The sequence below is a fragment of the Vicugna pacos genome, unplaced genomic scaffold (assembly GCF_048564905.1).
Source record: "Vicugna pacos unplaced genomic scaffold, VicPac4 scaffold_19, whole genome shotgun sequence".
NCBI classification, from domain to species: Eukaryota; Metazoa; Chordata; class Mammalia; order Artiodactyla; family Camelidae; genus Vicugna; species Vicugna pacos.
Genome location: NW_027328740.1, coordinates 77,405,005 through 77,424,085, shown reverse-complemented (window position 1 = coordinate 77,424,085; position 19,081 = coordinate 77,405,005). Strand labels below are relative to the sequence as shown.

Genomic DNA, 19,081 nt, shown 5'->3' with positions numbered 1-19,081 from the left:
TGTGGTCCTTTTCTTTATATTCTGCTGAAGGGGGTTGGGGAAGCATTTCCTTTGTTCATTTCTTTATTCAGCATTTTTGAGCAGTGACTTTGCATCAGGGCCTTGCTAGGTGCTTGGAAATAGAAAATAAGAAATGACCTTTCTCTGCAGAGGCAGGAAGCCTAGACCAAAAGCTGGGTAATGTGATCGAGCTACAGTAGCCATATGCAGACTCTGAGGACAAACTGTACCCTTGGATTTGCTTTGGCTTCCCTTGTCTTCTGGCTGGTACACACCAGGTCACCGCAACCCAGATGGGCCCGTAGCACACAGCAGAGAATGTACCTCGATCTCCTCCCCCTCTCGGCAGGGCCTGCAACATGAGCATCCCTGACTACGTGCAGTGTGCTGAGGACCACCAGACTCGTCCCGTTGTGGTCCAATCCATAGAGATCAACTCAGAGGAGAATTTCTTTTGCATCTATCAGCTACTCACCTCGGTTAGCCATATCAGCCCTTGTGGCTCCCAGTGGACACTCTGTATCCACTACAGGCACCGCTATGTGCCCGAGAATCGGTGGAGCGTCTTCCAGAAACACCCCAAGGTCGTGGGCCTTCTCACCATTACCGAATGTCTCTCTGCCAAGGCCTTCGAGAAGCTCCACATGCAGAGGAGCTGTATGGCACATCGCTTAATGACTCTCAGCTTTTTGTCTTTGTGCAGCATGGGGAGGTAGCCGAGCAGACGCGCACCGACGTTGCCTTCAATCTAAGAGTACTGCAGGGTGGTGGAGAAGAGGATCGAGGACTTCACTGAGTCACTCTTCATCTTGCTCAAGTCCAAGTGGCTGGATGGTGGCCCCAAGAATTCTGGGGACAAGATCCCCCTCCCCTACATCCCGTTTGAGAAGGAGGACTTCATGGGACTGGACACAGACAGCAGGTAAGTTTACCTGGAAGCCAGTCCACCTTGGCTGTGTGCTGGATTGCTTCCCTACATCCAGAAAGGGATCAGCAAGGAAGAAGTCAATCTTGTAGCCAAGGGGGGAGGGAGGTGCAGCCCGCCGGTTTCCAGACATTTCAAAGTGAATCCGCCTTTATTTCAGAGAGATCCTTTTAGGGTTAGTGTGGACACTTACTCCCGCTTTACAGCCAGGAACATGGTGGGACCCCTGGAGTTGCTGTCCAATAAAGTAGCCAAAGCCACTGATGCTAGGAGCACTGGGGAGGAGGCTGGACTCAGCTGAGATGTGCTGTAGGTCAAATGCACATCAGACGCTGAGGCTTGTCTAGTAAAAGTACATAAACTATCTCTTTACTTCCTATATTGATTACATGTCAAAATAATAGTATTTTACATACAGTAGATTAAGTAAGATCTGTTCTTAAAATCACATTCTAGTATTTGTTTTTTGTTTGTTGGTTTGTTTCTTTGTTTCAAATTTTAAACGTGGCAACTGGGAAACTTTCTTTACATGGCTCTCATTTCATTTCTGTTGGGCAGCCTGTCCTGGTACATGCTCATCCCTTTGCTTATAGATGAGATGCTGAGCCCCGAGAGGCAGAACGAGGCGCTGGTTGAGCTGCGGCTGGAGCCGCTGTCACCTGCCTCCCAGGCCCAGCACCTTTTCAGCTCAGGCCGTCTCTTCCTGCCCGACAGCCACCATGCCAAGTTAGGACATCAGAAACACCGCCAGGGACTTCCTAATGAACTCCTTATGCAGGGAAAGGCGTATCACGGTGTATGGGACAGAGCAGGGAAATGTTCATTCCCACTTTGTCCCTGTGATTAAGTCAATGGCCCCACTTTGCCTCGGAAGTACAGATGAGCTCTTCTGGGCTGCCTACCCCCCACCTTCTGCTCTGTTTCCCCGTATATCTATCGTGTTTTCCCTCGGGCTGAAGAGGGTGAGATGCCTTTGCCGAGACGTGGTCCCCCTTTGCTGGGGTGAGTGAGGGAAGCTGTGTCCCCCCGGCCTACGGCCTCGGTCCTTGAGTCTGGAGAGGGCTCATGGTGGTCCCACAGGTGGCGGTCAGAAGACCTGGCATGTGCTACCGGGCCCGCTTTGGAGGTGGTGCTCTGTGATTCTTGAACTTACCTAAGATCAGATCCTACTTTCTGGTTGTTGGTAAGTTGGAGGAGAAGATGCTAGAGAATTGATAAAAAGAATGTCTAGACCAGCCCTGTGAGTGAGAAGCACAGGGGACACTAGTCCCACCTGCGAGAGCCCACCTAGCAGGCTCTGGATGAATTTTCTGTTCCTCCCCAGAAATACCACTATGGCTTAAGGAAGAGGAGAGGCATGTCGTGGCCATGATCTGTACTTGTCCTCACAGGGCCCTGTGATCTATATGCTCGCACTCCCCATCTGCTTCTTGGAGATGAGTTGACATGTTTAGGAGCCTGGGCACTGCTGAGGGCATAGCTCCCAGCACCGTGCTACACAGAGTCTGGCTCTGTTCACCTCACCTGTCAACTCCTGCTGAGGCCCCAGACATTAGTCAAGGTAGGTGCATCAGCAAAACCTAAGCAGGGACCACCTTCTCCCCCTGGGCAGAGTGGTGAGTGAGCAGTGGAAGCCTGGAGCCCTGCCCCAGCCCCCACGCCAGTGCCACTTCTTTTGTCATAGGAGGCACTGGTGATATTTTTGCTCAACAAATGCTTGTCTCTGAGTCTGCAGACCCACCAGAGAATGCCAGCTTGTTTTTGCCTTTGAAGTCTGCCCTTGGGACTTGGCGGAGTAGCCGGATGTGTACTTAGCCCACAGTGGTTCAGCGCATTAAACCTGCCTCCTTGTGGGTCTGTCTATTGTGGTACCATAAGGGCTCAGCCAGCATCTGAACGTCATTGAGATAACGCGGCCAGTGAGCTAGGGTCAAGCACATTCTCCTCCAGTCACTTTTACTCCATTGTTTCTTTTACTATTCCACAGTCATTAATTTTTTAAACAATGCTTTGGTGCAGGAGCAGAGCCTCATTCTCTCCTGCTACTCTTGGTGGAAATGAGTAAAACGGTCCAGACTGAAATGCGACAACAATTTGTAGCTCAAAAGCTGCCTAGACACTTGTAGGTCGAATTTTGGTTAGGGGAGCTGAACACGTTGTGGTCCCCCGGCAGCGCCGCTCCCCTCAGGCCCCTGCTTTCCCTTGAGCAGGAGGTGAGGTTGGGCCTCACCATCCCCGTGTCCCTGGCCTCACACACTCACATAAATTCTTGTACATGCAGTCAAAATCATTTTTGTTCTTGTGTGATTCTAATTTTCTCTTGTTCCTCTTTTCCTTTTTCTTTACTCCTTTTTCACTTGTACTGCCCAGTGAGCATGTTGTTGCTTCTGAAAATGTGGGCTGTGCACACCCTGCATTGGAAATAGCCAGATTGCCCTCCGTACAGTCTCCATCACTTTAAAAAGCAACAACTTAACAGCTGTTTTGATCCATCTATTATCTTAGTCATTTTTTATTTTCCAATTTTTTGGAATATTTGCTTTGTTAGCTCATCACCCACTGGTGTTTTATACCTGTTGAAATCCTTGCTTTTGAGGAACATGTTTGGTCCTCCTTTTATTTGGTGACAAATGCGCCCTTATTAAATTTGTTTGATTGTTTTGAAGAAGTAAGATGCGAATTGATTTTGTCGGGTGCTCAGGGATTCTTTTCATGGAGTATTTAAACTTGTAAGGTCAAACTCTGCAGCATTTTGCTCGATTCCTGCTTTTACACAAACGTGCTCGGCACGCGGTTCCTGGCTGTCGCTGTGTGACGTGCATGACGGCGCTTCCTGGCCGTCATGAGGAAGTGGTCGCCACGGAGGTGACAGCTGCAGGGGACGCTGTTGGAGGAAGCGGTCACCGTTTGTTTCTTTAATTTTTTTTTTTTGCATTCAACTTCCCCGTGCCATTTACTTTACTTTGCCTTCATAAAGGGGCAGAATTGGGTCTAAAATCCATGACACTATTTGTTCCCTTTACGAGGCTGGTTTTTCTGGGTATCAGGACAACATGACCTTCTCCTAAGTAGCTGGCTCACCTGGATCTGTTGGACACAGGGACAGCTAAAAGGGCCGTAGCTTCCTCTCTACTCCAGCCAGTGGGCATTCAGAGCTGGGTCTGTGGTTTGCCTCAGCAGCCGTGCAGACCTCCCTGCCCCGGCCTTTACTTTTAACCCATGTTGGCAGTAAAGAGTTGAATCCGTTTCTGTTGCAGCTGACATCCACCACTGACAGCCGTGTCGTTAGTTTGTGGTAGTCAGTCTCCAACACCCCAGACAACCGTGAAGGAAGATGATTTGGCCGACATAGGACCCTGGATTCTCACCCTCACCATGGTTCATCTCACCCGGTGGAAGGGTTTGGCCACCACCGTCATGCTGACCATGAGGCCTTGTTTCTCCTTTCATGCTCTGGTCCAAATGTGGACACTTCATTTTTCACTGAATTTGTCTCTCTTGAGACAGGCCAGAATATCTGAATGAGTCCATCACATTCTGGGTGGGGAACAGAACAGAAGAAAGTGTCGCAAGTAGATGGAGTCTAGGCTGTCCGGGTTGGCAAATGCAGGCTGGGATCTGTGATGGCTGGGCTGTACACTGGACACAGGCCTTTCCCGTGGCTCCTGAGAGCCCATGAGTTGAAGTGATAACAGCCTTGCGTGGATTCCCCCATCCTCATCTGCTCATTGGCAAGTGTGTCTGCTAATTAGGAGCTCCCCCAGACCTCGGGCCCTTCAAAGCTCAGACCATGGGAGAACCTTGAGTCCCTTCTCCTGGACATCCTGTGTGAGAATCCACTGCCTTCTGAGGTGAACAGCAGCAGGAGATGCCTCCCCCTCCAGGGAGCACCCTACGGAGGACTGTTAGTGCACCATGCTGTGAGCTTGTGTGTTTCCGGCCATGGTCCCTACAGAACTACAGTTGAGATGGGCTTATTGATGGAAATAACAGGACTGATTCCAGGGCAGGGCCTGGGGGAGGGAACAGTGGAAATTGAATGTGACCTCAGACACCTCGGTGGGTGCTGGGGCTGTTACTAAAATGGGGAGTCTGGGAGATACCTGCCAGGAATGGAATTCTAGAGTAAATGGTGGACATGAGGCATTTTTAAGATGCCATTTGTCATCCAAATTAGGACTTCAAAGAGGCACTCGGGTCGATGAGCCTGGGGCTCAGGTGAAGGAGCCGGACTAGAGATACACGTTGGGAGTCGTCATTCTTAGCTGGTGTTCACAGCCTTGCATGTGAATTAGATCATCTCGAGAGCTGCAGACTGAGGCTGAGGGGGGGCAGGGCTGTGTCTTGGTTGGAGGAAAGCCCAGACCATACAGCTTTGGTGTGTCAGTCAGTGGCGTTTGCCATTTTCAAAGCAATGCCAGTTATCCTTAAGGGGCCAGGGGCTGGGCAGGGCCAGCCAGGAAGAAATCTGAAGGGAGGGTCGTGGCCACGTGTGCGTCTTGGGAAGGTGCAGAGTCTGCAGGGTACGGGAGGGTAGACTCCTCAGATGCTAGAGTTGCAGTGAGGAATGGGGAGAAGTTAGTCACAATCACCTGTGAGGGAGGGAGGGAGGTCTAGGGAGCCCCACCTTACTGGACTCGCTTTCCCATGAACAGAAGGCAGTCAGACAGAGGATCTGAGGTGAGAAGGGATGGGCACTGGGAGGGGAGCCAACCTGGAGAATGGTGCTTGCAAAATTCTGGAATAGTCTCCCTGAAAAATAGAGTTAAAAATACCCAGACTCTTAAGAACATTGTTAGTGACTTGGGAGGAGGCAGTTGTTTTTCTGGCCTCCTAAGGGTAAGGCATGTATCCAGGGATACACAGAAGATACGGGCAGTCTGTTCCGGGGGCTTGATCGTTACCGGGGGAACAGTGCAAGTTTAAAGGGGGAAAAGGGCAGCGGAGGGAAACTAGCCAGGCCCCGTGTCAGGTACCAGTCGGCCGCCCTACTTGCGTGTTGCATTCACATCCATGCCTCCCAGGTGGGCGCTGACAGCCCCCTTTTGGGGATTGGGAAGCCTTCTCAGAGGGGTTAAAGAATTGGTCCATTTAGTGACTAATAAATGCTGTAGCAGGATTCAAGCAGGGCCTTGTCAGAATTCAAGGGCATGTTCTCTCTACTGTTTCCAGTACTTCCCTGTTATACCTGGAATGGTGAAGTGGGTCAGTTTTGGAGCCTTTCAGAAAAAGTATGATTTAAGCGCCTCTGGACTGTTTCACAAAGCTCAGCATTCTTTGATGGTTCTGAAGCACGCAGTGATTTTCGCCCCAGAGAGGTAACGTCTAACTCCTTTGATGATGACGTGGTTGCAAATGGTGTACAGGTGCAAAACCAGACTTTGCAGCTTCTGAAGGGAAACTCTCCAGTTCTCCCTTGGTCGGCTTTCTTCCTCGGGATGTATCTGTGCTGCAGCATAGGCCTGAGCTTTCCATATGGAGTGAGAGTTTAATATCCGATGTTAGCATAAAACGGTCAGATGAAGAAAATCGACGTTGACAATTTATTTTTGGGTTTCATTAGTCAAAATATACTATCAGTTAATGGCCCATATAGCAAATGAAATTGAGTACAGGACATTGCATTTCTTACTTTCTATTTAGAGTTCTCTTACAGAATAATGTTACCTGCTTTGGAACATCAGCTCCACCACTCACGGCACCTATCAGTGTGTTGGTGTGATTGCATTTACAGAGTGAATGTAATCTGGGCTTCCTCAGCCCCAAACACTTCAGTGCAGAATCACGGGCTGTAGACGTCTGTTAGTCACGCAAATACTTCTAAAATTATATGATTCCAGAAAAGAAAGGAGAGAGAGAGAGAGATTGTCTTTATCAAATTTCCTTTCAGTTCTAAATGAAAACTGTTGTTGAGCAGCTCTGGTTTCCTTTGGATAAGAATATATACATTTCTTTGCATGTAACCTGGGATTTGGGCTAGAACACCAAGTTCTTGCTGTCCACAAGCCACAAAAATAGTAGCCAAATTGCACACGTGTGAAATAGTTTATACCTTTTTCTGAGAAAGTATCCTTGAATTTGGGACTTGGGCTGTGATTTCTGCTTTTTGCTTCCCCCACCTGTCTTGTAATCTCTCACTCCTTCCCACGTGGTTCCCAAGTGTTCGTGGTCTCAAAGGAGCGGGCAAACACCCAGTTGGTCACCATGTACTGCTGTTATAGATAGAGCCCAGACAAGACCTAAAGGACATTATCAGAGAGGACTTCCTGGAAGAAATGGGCTGTACATTCAGTTGTGAGGACAGAGTAAGAGTCAGCCAGGAGAAGGAGTCAAGAATGTGTCTCAGATCGCAGGGGCAGCCCGGGCAGAGGCCTGGAGGCTTTTGGCGTGGGGACCCGGGGAGAGTGCCCTGTGCGGTCCAGGGTGGAGGGAGCCCCTGCTGGGGAGGACACTGGAGAGAGTCCGGGGTGTAGGGCTTTGGAAGAAGTTGAGTTTTACTAGAACTGACACAGTAGGCAGTGAAGGGTGTCAACAGAAGTGACCCTCAGGAAAGGTACTTCTGGTTTTGCTTCTGATATACTACAGACAAAAGGGTCGGGACGGGCGAGAGCAGGTATGTCTGTCCCTTTGAGATCCAACCCGTCATTCATTTATTCATAACACGTGCACTTCAGTGAGTCTAGGGGAGAGAGAGTGTAGCCACATAAATAAGCAAAATGTATTTGCTTCTTGAGAGCTTAGCATTGTCAGAAGTTGACTTAGCCTAGAATGTTCTAGGAAGAGAGGAACAAATTGTGGAGGTTGGAGGGAGGGAAGGCTTCCTTGGGAAACAGTCAAAATGAACCTGGAGGCAAGTGGGAAGTAGGAGCAGGTCAGGGGGCTCCTGAGGTCACTGGGGACCTATGTACTGAGATGAGGCTGGGCGAGCAGGGTCTGGGGTGGGGCTAGAACTCTACCAGGGAGCCTCTGAACTGTTTGAAGTGGGGTTGATGTAATCAAATTTGTGCTTTGGGAAGGCTGTCGTGGCTTTGTGTGTGTGTGTAGCGGGGAAGAGGTGGAGGGTGCCACCAACTGGGGGATCATTTGAAGACCATTCACAGGCTGGGATATGGGCTTCGGGGCTACTTGGGGATGGCAGGGGCAGTGTGGATGCCGGCTTTTCTTATGGGGGACTTGTTAGCGGGGCTGCCCTAGAGGCACCTTGTGGCTGGAAGAAAACTGATGGAGGCTGCCAGGTGGACATTCCTCTTCTCTCTTTCCATGCCTAGTGTGATTATCTTAGCTCAGCCAACATTTGGAACAAAAGAGCTAATCTCCAGGGTTGCCCAGGCCTTTGTAGAGCTCCTTCGAGTGAGATCTGATAGGATTTAGGTTTGTGTTCAGATCTGGGTGTTCACTTAGCTAGAAACGTCCTGTCATTTCGATTCCCATAGGGGTTTTTATTCCTGATAAAGATTGCTTTCTTGGTGAGAGGAAAATTATTACAGCTGTTGTCTTTTTCAAAAAAAATCATATGTTTTAAGAGCTTTAATATTCAAAAGAATAGGAATATATAAAATATTTAAGGAAGTCTTTGGTGTGGTTTCTTTGCTTTCTGAGCTAATGTGGACTTAGAGCCTTTGTATTACTTAATAGCACATCCTTGTCAGTATTTAAAGAGCTGTTAGTGAGCACCCCAGGCCCCACCTCTCAAAGAATCGTTAAAGTTTGCTCTGAAATAGTGAGGTCATAAACGTCTTGTTTTCAGAAATCAAAAGGTTTTAAATACGCACCATAGCTCCATTTATAAAATAATAATAAGTTCAAAATTAAGAAAATGGAGGATAATTGATTTTTTTTAAAGCCTAAACATAAACTTTCTTGTGCTAATTTTGCAACTGGAAATTTTGAAAAGAAAAATCCTACTGCAATATCATCTACGTGGTATATATATATGAGTTTCACGTTTGAAAAGTAACTGCGCAGTGGTTTTCAAAGTCAGGAGCATTCCAGCTCAAATACTGGCAGTGGTGGCTGCTGGTTTTCAATGGAAGAGCCTAAATTTGCCTTCTTAGCTTTTTTTTTTTTTTGTACTGAGAAGGTTGAGTAGTGCTTTGCCAGCATGATTTTCGGGCAATTTGAGGGCAGATGTCGTGTTCCAGCAGTGAGATATTTCCATGCATTTTATTTTCTGGACATCACCAGGGCACATGTGGGGTTTGTGCCTGCAGGCTGGAATGCTGCAGGACTCCCTAATCCATCACCATTATGTCATGGTGCTGCTCCGGTCAGTGAATAATTTTCTGTGACTTGGAGGTAATGTGGTCTGATGGTGATGATCAGACGTGCAGTTAAATGCTATTAATTGAAATAAGAGTAACCTAGAAACATTGCTCTAACAATACAGGATGAGGGAGGAGGATTGGCTGAGCTGCTTGCAGTGGGATGTCTTCTCAGGTGACTCCCTCACCGTGATTCCTGCCAATATCCGCCCCAGCCCTGCACGGTAGTCCTGCCGAAGCAAGCAAGCACTTTGCTCAGAAACGCACTGAATTTCCTTGCGCCTCTGTTTGTTGGCTTTTTTTTGAAAACACATTTTGCCCTTTGCTTAAATGCCATCCATGCTAGTCACCCCTTACACTCATTCTTCTGGACCTCGTCCATACATAGCTGCTGAATGGATGAACAGAATGTAGTATCTCCATGTAGTGGAACATTATTCACACGTAAGAGTGAATAAAAAAGAAAAAAAAAGAGGAAAATGAAAAATGCCACCTGTTTTGGGAAGTCCACCCTGACTGTTCAACCCACACTTTTCCCTTTGAAACCCAATCACTTATGCTCCACTCTACTCTTTTTGATAGTACTTACCACCTTCTAATAATCTTTAACGTTTCCAAAAAAAATAAAAAATAAAGAGATGCTGATGCCACTTCAAAATATACAAGCCTTGCTAACAGCATGTTAATTGAAAGGAAGCAGACACAAACGGCCAGATATTGTTGATTTCCGTGATCTGAAAAGCCCAGAAAAGGCACATGCAGAGGCAGAGAGCAGGTGATGGTTGGAAGGGGCTGGGTGGAGGGGGATTACGGAGTGAATGCTAGTGATAGGGGGATTCTTTTGGGCTGATGAAGTGTTCTGGAAATAGAAGGTGTTGAGGGCTGCACAACTGTGATTGTGCAGAAGACTGCTGAGCGCTGTGTCTGGGAGTGCCTGTTGTTGGGACATCTTTATTTTGTTCACATCCTGCAACGTGAAGGGCCATCTTCTGCTGTGGTCATTCTACTCCTGTGAGTGGTGAGGGTCAGGACTTTGTAGAGTCCTGTTTCTTTTCTCCCTCTGGCTGAGTGTAGGCAAAAAAATTTAAGCCTGAGAAAGTGCTCCATCTACAGAAATGTCTTTCAGTTTTGCCTGGTGTAAAAATCTTGAGAGCTTTTAACCGTTGAGGCTAGTCTGTGGGGGTAAATAGCCTATGAAGCCTGGGTGAGCCCGGGAAGAGCCGCGCTTCCCTCCCAGACACGGGTGGGGATTTCACCCCCTTTCAGGCAGTGAAGGGCCCAGACCCGTGGGCAGACTTGACAATCGTGAATATTTACTTGTATCCGCTGCTTCATCTTGGATATTAATTTCAAGCTGAGTCAGTTTGTGACGGCAGCCTCATCCTACATCAGGAATTTATAGTATCTGCTCTTTGAGGTGAAGACCTGACAGACTTGATTATTTAACAGTCTGCTTTGAATTGATATCTCAGATTCCTTTGTCAAAAGCAAAACAGCAGAAATACAGACGTCCTTTAATTCCAATGTGGCCTGGAACGGGTTTAGTGTCTGTGCCTCAGTGGCCTTATCTGCGGGTGGGGAAGATGATAACAGTGCTTCCCTCAGAGGAGCTGGTGAGGGGAGAGTGAGAAGCACAAATGGAGGACTTACACGAGATGCTCATAAATGACCGAATTTAGTGCTCTCCGCCTGGTGAGGCCTTAGGGGTAGAGATGTCAGAACAGAGCAGTCCTAGCCGGAGCTCGATACGTGATGGTAGCTGTTATGATCAGTATCACCACTGTGGGTTATCAGGTAGTTTTAAGACTTGGTAATATGATTTCATGAATAATGTTAAAAGACTAGACATCTCAGATCCAGTTTACATAGTCCTCAAGATTTCTTCTGAGAATTGGATGGTTTCTTCCCTATCTTAAATCTGAGATGAGTCTCTAAAAATTTCCGTATTCCTCCATCCTTTTGCTTTAATTCTCTATTTCTTAAAAAACAAAGTTTTTAGATGGAGTTACTGGGGACTGAATTGAGGGCCTCATGCATGCTAAGCACATACTCTCCCAAATGAGGTATAATCTCTTCCCTGATTTTTTTTTTAAATTTACATCTTAATTTTCAGAGGTTAGAGGCCTCTAATTATTTTTCTGGAGACTTGTCCATGAACCTGTAAATCTACAATTAATGGACAAAATTTGGTTTATTAAAAAAAAATCTATAGAATATTCTACAGTCCACCCAAAAGGAAATACTCATGGACTTAAAATGTTTCTCCATTAAGGTGATTTCTCCTGTTTGGTCGAGCTTAATTTGTTAACAGCCATCCTCATCATCATAATGACCAAACTCGCTGTGAGTGGACGCCTAACTGAGGCTAAAATGCTTTGCTCATATTTTACTTCATAGCAAGTGTTTGATTGTAGGTATCAGTGTCTCCTTTTTTGTAGCTGAGGGATTGAGAGATGGGTCAGCTTGCCCCAAATGACACGCAGCTGGCGGTGGCTAGCTCGATGCTGGAATCCAGGCTGCACAGGATGAATTCTCAATTGCTCCTCTAATCAGCTTCCCGTTGAGTGTTTTCCCGAACTCCTGTGAGCCCATAAATGACCGATTTTAGCTATCTCAGCCTGATGAGGTCTTCAAAGGAGAGACACCAGTGAGAATGAGAGGCAGAGTGGCATAAATTAAAATTGTACATTTTCACAAATGTTTTATTCTCAGGTAATGACTGTAAAGGAAATAGTTTTTTAATTTAGTGCTTTGTGAGAACTAAAAACAAAACATTTAAAATAACTATTGTGCAAGAGAGAAGTGGTCTTTGAAAGTCCAACTGTTGCTAATGATGTTACTTGTTTTTTCTAGTGGTGCTTATTTACTGAAAAATTTCCAAACACTGAATTTGTTTTATGTAGTCTTAGTATGAAAGAAAACTTTGTCAGTGAGTATTGTAAGTAAAATCCTTACTCTTTTCTTTCCTGATGATGAATATCTTAGTTGTTTACATGGCTTAAGTATATTTCGTCATTTGTGAAATTTGAGTAATATGGTTTACCTTGTCTGACTGTGAGAGCTGGACGCCTTGTATACAAAGCACCGTAGAGGTGCTTAATAAAAATGTGCTTTCACAGTGACTGATAGTTTAGAAGTATCAACTCTGAATACTAAAAAGGGTAGCTTATTTCTGATGCATATTCAATATGTGTATATATGATATACATTAATATGGCTTAAAGTAACTAGGATTGTTTTTTTTAAGTGCAGTATGAAGCTTTAATGAAATCTGTGTCATTCTAGTGAGACAGGGACTACTTAAATTGCCTTAAGCAGACGACCTTGAAGATTATTTACACAGAATGTAAGCTCAGAATTCATGTTGCCGTGTAACCATCCATCAGACATTTAATTTCTCGGGATTCTGACCAGAACCATTAAGTTTAGAAAAATCCACATTTTTGTGGATTTTTGGATCCACGTTTGTGTGTGTGATTTCAGGAATGTAGAAATAAGTTCCATATAGACTTCTGATATCTTTCTCTTCCAGTTCAAGGTTTATCAGGGAATAAGCTTCTCTCTTTTGTGACTAAAGAAAATTTTGATTTTTTTCTGCACTCTTTTCAGGTTTTAAAATTTCAAAATTTTGATTTGACATGTCACTTTTTTAATAGAGATAATAAAGCTCATGCTGTTTTAATATGTAAATAAATGTTTTTGTATTTCAATACCCTTCTATGATTTCCTGGCTCTTTGAGAAGTATTTTGCAAGATACTTAGATTACCTACTGTTGGAAAAATACAGACGTGACTTTTATGAATATAGGCGTAGTACAGTTCTGTTGGTTTTTACTACAGTGCAAGACATGAGACCTAGGAGAGCTTTGCTGCTGATTGCCAGGAGGACAGATCTCAGGTCTCAGTCTCCCCTCGTGTAAAATGAAGTGGCTGGACTGGATTCTTTCCTCTTCTAAGATGAGCTTCCATGAGCCTATGTCTTTTGTTTATATTTAGGAGTATTAGCAATATCAGATTAAATACTGAATACCCCTCCATCCCCCCGAAGCAAAGTGCAGTATATGCTACATAAGCTTCTAGTTATCTGATTCTCGTTTCTCATCTTACAGTCAATTTTTGTGTTGCATGTTTCCCGGCAACCTGGAAGGTCTTTTTAGCCATAGGTGGCGCTGTTGCAACTTTTTACAGTCTTAATTTTTCTGTTTGTAAAATAAGGCTTAAACAATGTGATTTTATTTTGATTCCTTTGCTTAATGCTTCAGAATAGCACAACGTCCATTATGTCTTTCTACCTGGAAAATTTTTTCTGCTTATATCATAGTTTTATTCTTTTATCTCGCTGTGAACATTTCAGACTTGCTGTGCAAACAATGGCAAAATCGGGCTTTTCTTCTAGTGTTAGAAACCAGTGAGCCGGGATATTATAAAACAGCTAGAAGCTGCCTCTGGAGCACCATAAAGCTGAAAGGTGTGTTGAGTTCCCTGAGTATTGACCCCGCCGCTGTGTGTTAATTGGTGGGAGTTGATTTGGTACATATATGATGGGGTGTAGTTTCTTGACTTGGGTTTGCCTGCACGTGCTGACACTGAACCATGTGATCCTGAGTCAGCTCGTTCTGAGTTTTCCCCTCGTCTGTGAGAAGGGGACACTCATATCTGCTTTGTAGAATTGTGAGAATTAGTAATTATGTAACATGTTTACCACAGTGGGTATGTCAAGAGAGCTCATAAACTTTAGCTGCTGTTTTGTGTGCAGCCATCATTTTATAGTCTTTGGTAATTACAAAGAAACAAGAAAATAAGAAAAGCTGATTTTATGATGAAAGATATTTGAGGACGTTCCATAATTCCTACACCCATAATTTAGCATCAGCAGAGTCAGAACTGTTACACAGTCGCCCTGGACCAACGTTAAGCCACAGAAATTTTTGTTACTTCATATATGTTGGGGCCTAAGGGGAACCAATACTTATACACATGTTGTCTCCAGCAGCCAACTGAGAGATGACACAAAAGAGTAGGCAGGCGATAAATGTCTTCTTTGTTACTGATGAAGCCACGTTCTCCATGAACTTCAGGGCTGTGGATAAATGAGTGTCATGATACTGTGTCCCAGAAGTAGAGACTCACCCTGTCCCAGGTATCTCTGGGCCACAGCAAGCCTTCCCTTGAGAGAATGAGCCCCATCATGCACAGGGCTGTTCTGCAATGGAGCTGAGCATCCAGGGTGCTTCCCTAGGGTAGTCAACACTGGAGGGAAAGGAAGGGTTTCACATGCCCTGCTTGTCTCCCCGGAATCACAACTCAATCTGTTAATGTGAGGAGGGCTAGCTGTGGGCCAGGGGTCAGGGCTGTGAAGGGAGTAGCACTCTGCATGGCCCAGAGGAGTGGGGAGGAGGTATCCCTTCCATCAGTTTAAACAGGTGGTGGGATGGAACAGAAGGGTTCATCCCATGAGTTTATAAAAGGAGAAATAAGAATTTCCTTTGGGTATTAGTCTAGCCAGGAAACACAGAAGATGATTAGGAAGGAGACTTGTAAACCACTGTAATATTAATTTGACATTTGTTGAGCACCCAAAATGTGCTACATTCTTTTCTGAGCGTTTTAGAGAAATGAATCCTTCAATCTTCTCAACAAGCGAGTAAGGAAGGTTTGATTGTTATCCCAGTTTCACAGTGTGGAAATTGAGGCACACAGAGGGTAAGTTGACCAAGGTCACAGAACTAGTAAGTGGCAGAGCAAGTATTTTAACCCTGGCTGTATGGTATTGTGGCTCCCAGAATGGGCTTTGGGTGTTTAGATGTATCTGCATCCCTCGATTTCTGTGCGTCTGTGCATCAATTAGCCCAGAAAGGACAGGGAAAGGAGAGTTACACAGGTGCTCACAGTCGTGTCTCGGCAACTGTCCACGAAGAGTGCACCGTGATTAGAATTAATTGTTTTCCAGGCAGCAGATCTGTTGGTATAACAGAAATTTAGTCCATTGAATTCATCTAGAAATCCTTCCTGCTCTGCTTCTGTCCACACTTGCCATGTGACTGCCTGCCCGTGTTTGGGCCGTGGAGGAGAACATATACTCATGGTTGAACTCTGATATTGCAGTCTGGTTCATAGTTTCACATCTTCTGTTACATTAATAAGTTAAATTTCTGGTTTTCTTGCATCAGTGTCTCATGAGTTTGGTTAATGTGAAACCAGTCCATGGGAGCCCAGGGGTTATGATGGTATAAATTTTTAGCACGTTGTGGCACTTCTAGCCATGCAGACATGACTGGGGGATGTACGCCTTTCTCACTGATTTCTCCCAACAGCAGGGTCCTCTCACGGATGTGAGGCTGGGAGCTCTCTGAGTAGCTCAGTCAGAGGCCAAGTCCACCAATCCGAAAATGATGAAGTACCTGGAAGTGGGTTTAATAAAAGTAAAGGGCTTCCAGGTAGTCCGATGGGCTGTTCAAGAAATTTGGTGAAAAGCTGTCCACTGTCTGTGGTTTAGCTGCTTCTTTGCTATTGAAAAGTCTGGAGTAGATGAAGGGATTTTAAAAAGCAGAAAGGAGTGATTTCAGGTGGTACATCCACACCGGTGAGAAGTGATGGATGACCGCCTGTGTGAGGCACAGACAGAGTCTTACAAACTTCATAAAACAGCTTCAAATGCTCTGCCATCTGAGTGCGCTTCATATGGGGTCCAGTTCATCACTGGTCACGCTGTGAGGGCAAGTAACTGACGATGGCAGAAAGGACACGGAGGCATCAAAAAGGTCTCACTCATGTTCCCTGTTTAAAGAATGTGGCACAGTGTATTATATTTGAGCTGGTTTTTCACTGAACAGTTTTTAGTGTTTTCTGGGACTCCCCAGTGCCCCAAGGTTCCATGCAGCTGGGTGTCCCCTCATTGCAGCTCCGTCAGCGCTTGCCCTGGGCTGATGTGGTGTCACGGGAAGCAGGACGGTCAGCGTCCCCGGCTCCTCTGAGCTCCGTCTCCTCATCTGCAGAGCCTGGTTTCCCATCCGTGTCTACTTAGTAGGGTTGCTGAGAATCACACGTGATGGTTATCAGGTGTGATTTCTGGTTGTCTCTGCGATTGGCAAATAGCCAATAATTGATAGAAACTCTTGTTTTTTTTTATTGTAATTGTGTCTCCTAGATTGCAGTGGTTTTTAGTCTGCATTTTTTTATAACTTTACTCATTTTTAAATATGCCCTTATTTTATTTATTTTTTTTTTGAGGTACTGGGGACTGAAGCCAGGACATTGTGCATGCTATGCAGGTGCTCTACAACTGAGTAATACCCACCCTCCTTTTCTGCACTTAAAAATAAATATTGCAATACACAAAATAGCTCTTAAACTCCATCATGGGACCTGGTCTCTGTATAGGCAAATGAACACGTATACTATTTCAATAAGAATAAATGCTGTTGAGACATAAGTTTCTGAATCTGTTAATGTGCTTAAAAACGATCATAGCTAGTGATAAACACGAGACTTAGATCCAGGACTTTTTAGGGTATGTTTTGCCATCATGGGAAATTACATTCTACCGAGAAGGCTAATTGGGTCTCTTTGATATTTGGATGGTTTAGCAGGTGATCAAGGCTTTCCAAAGCTGACAGTTTTGTATTTTAAACTAACTACAAAGTTATCTTCTAGAAGATGGAAATCCTAAGTTTGTGAATTTCCCAGTAATCCAGGGGGTATGTGTCTGTGTCTGTGTCTGTGTGAACGTTTGTGTGTGTGATTTCAGGAATGTAGAAATAAGTTCCATATAGACTTCTGATATCTTTCTCTTCCAGTTCAAGGTTTAAGCATATACTTACACAAATAAATTGATTTTCTTTTGTCATTTGGCATATTGGCGGGAATAAGAGGTTCTCATACTTGTTTCAGAAGGGTTGGGAAGCATGAGCTTAGAAAACGGGAGGAGAAAGAGGCAGGGAGACACTTCACACTTTGTGCAGTATATGAGAAACGGTAGCTTTTCTTTTCTCTTTTCTTCTAAAGCAAACTGGCTCTGAATTGTAACACACTATTACTCAGAATTGCTTTTCTAATCAGATACAAGTGCCTCAGATTTTTCAAGGCAACATGAATGATGAAATGTGTTTTAGCATTTATCTTTAAAAGTAGTTTTATTTCTCAAGTAAAAGACTATAGCCTGTTTCTTCCAGCGTCTCAAGAAATTCTCATTGATCTATGTACATGTTCTATGTGCTTATTTTCTTTTCTTTTTTTTTAAGTGCTTGTTTCATTGTGGTGTGAATCAATGTTTAAAATTTCTGGATTTTGATCTTTAGAAAATGCTGATATATCAGAACTGTTAAAAACCTGATTGTTCTTTGGTCCTTGTTTGGTGGGGCACCCTATTGATTACTCTTGTCTGTTAAAGAGAGAAATTCTTCCTCTAGCCTGCAGATCATTAAGTGTATGGTTTGCAGTATGCCTTTAAATTTCATTGAATGCATTGAACATGATTGTCCAGTGAATTTTGAGTTGACTCATAGTAATGACTTTGCTTTGATTCTGTGGCTTTTGCTCCTCTCCACAAGAGCTTGAATTCTCTGTTGCATTTTGTATACGTGTTCTTCACAGTGGAAGAAATTTTGCATTTTTTACAGAGGTGGTTTTTCCTAACACCTCTGAATGCCTTCTGTAATTGATACAACAAAAATCTGTTATTTCAATGCTTAATTATTTCATAAACTAGTTTTTGGCTTAATCAGAAACAATGACAGAGTGATAATAAAAAATAGGAAAACTTTCCTTCCTTTGAAGAATAGAAATCAGGTGGTCAGGCTCACCCATGCTTTGGGCCTGACACACTTAATCTCATGTCATTGTGTATCATGATTCGGAGATGGAGTTGCTTCAGGTTTATTGATTTTTGTTTTAACATTTGTGTTGAATTCTTTCTCCAGGCTTATGTATCCTGTTGGGTTTGTTGAAACTGTAGAAGGGAAACAAAAGCTTTTTTTGGTTTCCGGAGGCCTGAGTTGCTGATGATAAGGGTTGAGGGTGGGCTGAGGAACAGAGTGACACTCCCTCTGCTCCCAGCTGAAATTGATGAACAATGAAATCAATTAAGTGTATCGGTATTTGACCAATAGAAGTTAGTGAGCCCAAACTGGCTAGTTATGCCCAAAGAAAGTACTGAATTCACCTGCAGAATTAGGTGCTTTACCAAGAAGAAGCAGCTTAGAGCAATCAGAAAAATCAGTCCTATGATGAGATATAAAGTAAATATGATATCTTTTATTTCTGAAACTTTTCTACGTTAAGTTGTGTAGAGCTAAAATTAAGTTTCAAGCACCAGGAGTTAACAGTGTGGGTGGTTCTGTATGATCATTATTCAGGAATGTGCCTAGACTCTGCTAGAGTGGCTGAAGCTGGCAGGAAAAGACCCAGAGCCAGGATTTGTCACCTTAGGGTGTCCTCCATAATGGTTCCATGTGGGAGCCCATGATTGGGTTAACAAATTGTAACAGACCCCAGCCGCCTGTCAAATTTAAGAAGAAAACGTATGCTTAGTAACTGCTTTGCAAGCAAGTGCCTGTGCATCCTCACTCCTGTCTCCTTGCCTTAAAAAGCAGAGATAATGCTTTGCTTGCGTAGATGATGTTTTAGATAGCACTCTGCTCATCGCAAAGCAATGACCCAGGCCCACAGCTATAAAGGCTGGGCTTGTGTGCAGTTAGATACTCTATTATCCCCCAAGCAAGGACCTAGCTGGTCTGGTGGTCTGCTTTGTAATTCACATGTCTAAAGAATGTATCTTATTCCCCTCACCCCATGACTTACCTAAAGATACACTAAGCCTTTGTACTCATGGTGGATTCTACAATCTCTGTCTCATCCTTCTTTCCCCAAGTTCCTGCTTACTATCACACAACTGTTA

General features: G+C 44.5%; 1 protein-coding gene and 1 long non-coding RNA gene across 2 annotated transcripts in view; one reads left to right on the top strand and one right to left on the bottom strand.

Moving 5' to 3' along the window:
- The window catches only part of LOC140693590 (uncharacterized), a 153,795-nt gene that overhangs the window by 5,611 nt on the left and 129,103 nt on the right, over positions 1 to 19,081 (bottom strand). The gene's annotated exons all lie outside the window — the stretch shown is intronic.
- The window catches only part of LOC140693565 (uncharacterized), a 545,747-nt gene that overhangs the window by 468,627 nt on the left and 58,039 nt on the right, over positions 1 to 19,081 (top strand). The window contains exon 11 of the mRNA XM_072957353.1: positions 704 to 922. Coding sequence (XP_072813454.1) covers positions 704 to 922 — 219 coding nt within the window. The remainder of the gene's footprint in view (positions 1 to 703; positions 923 to 19,081) is intronic.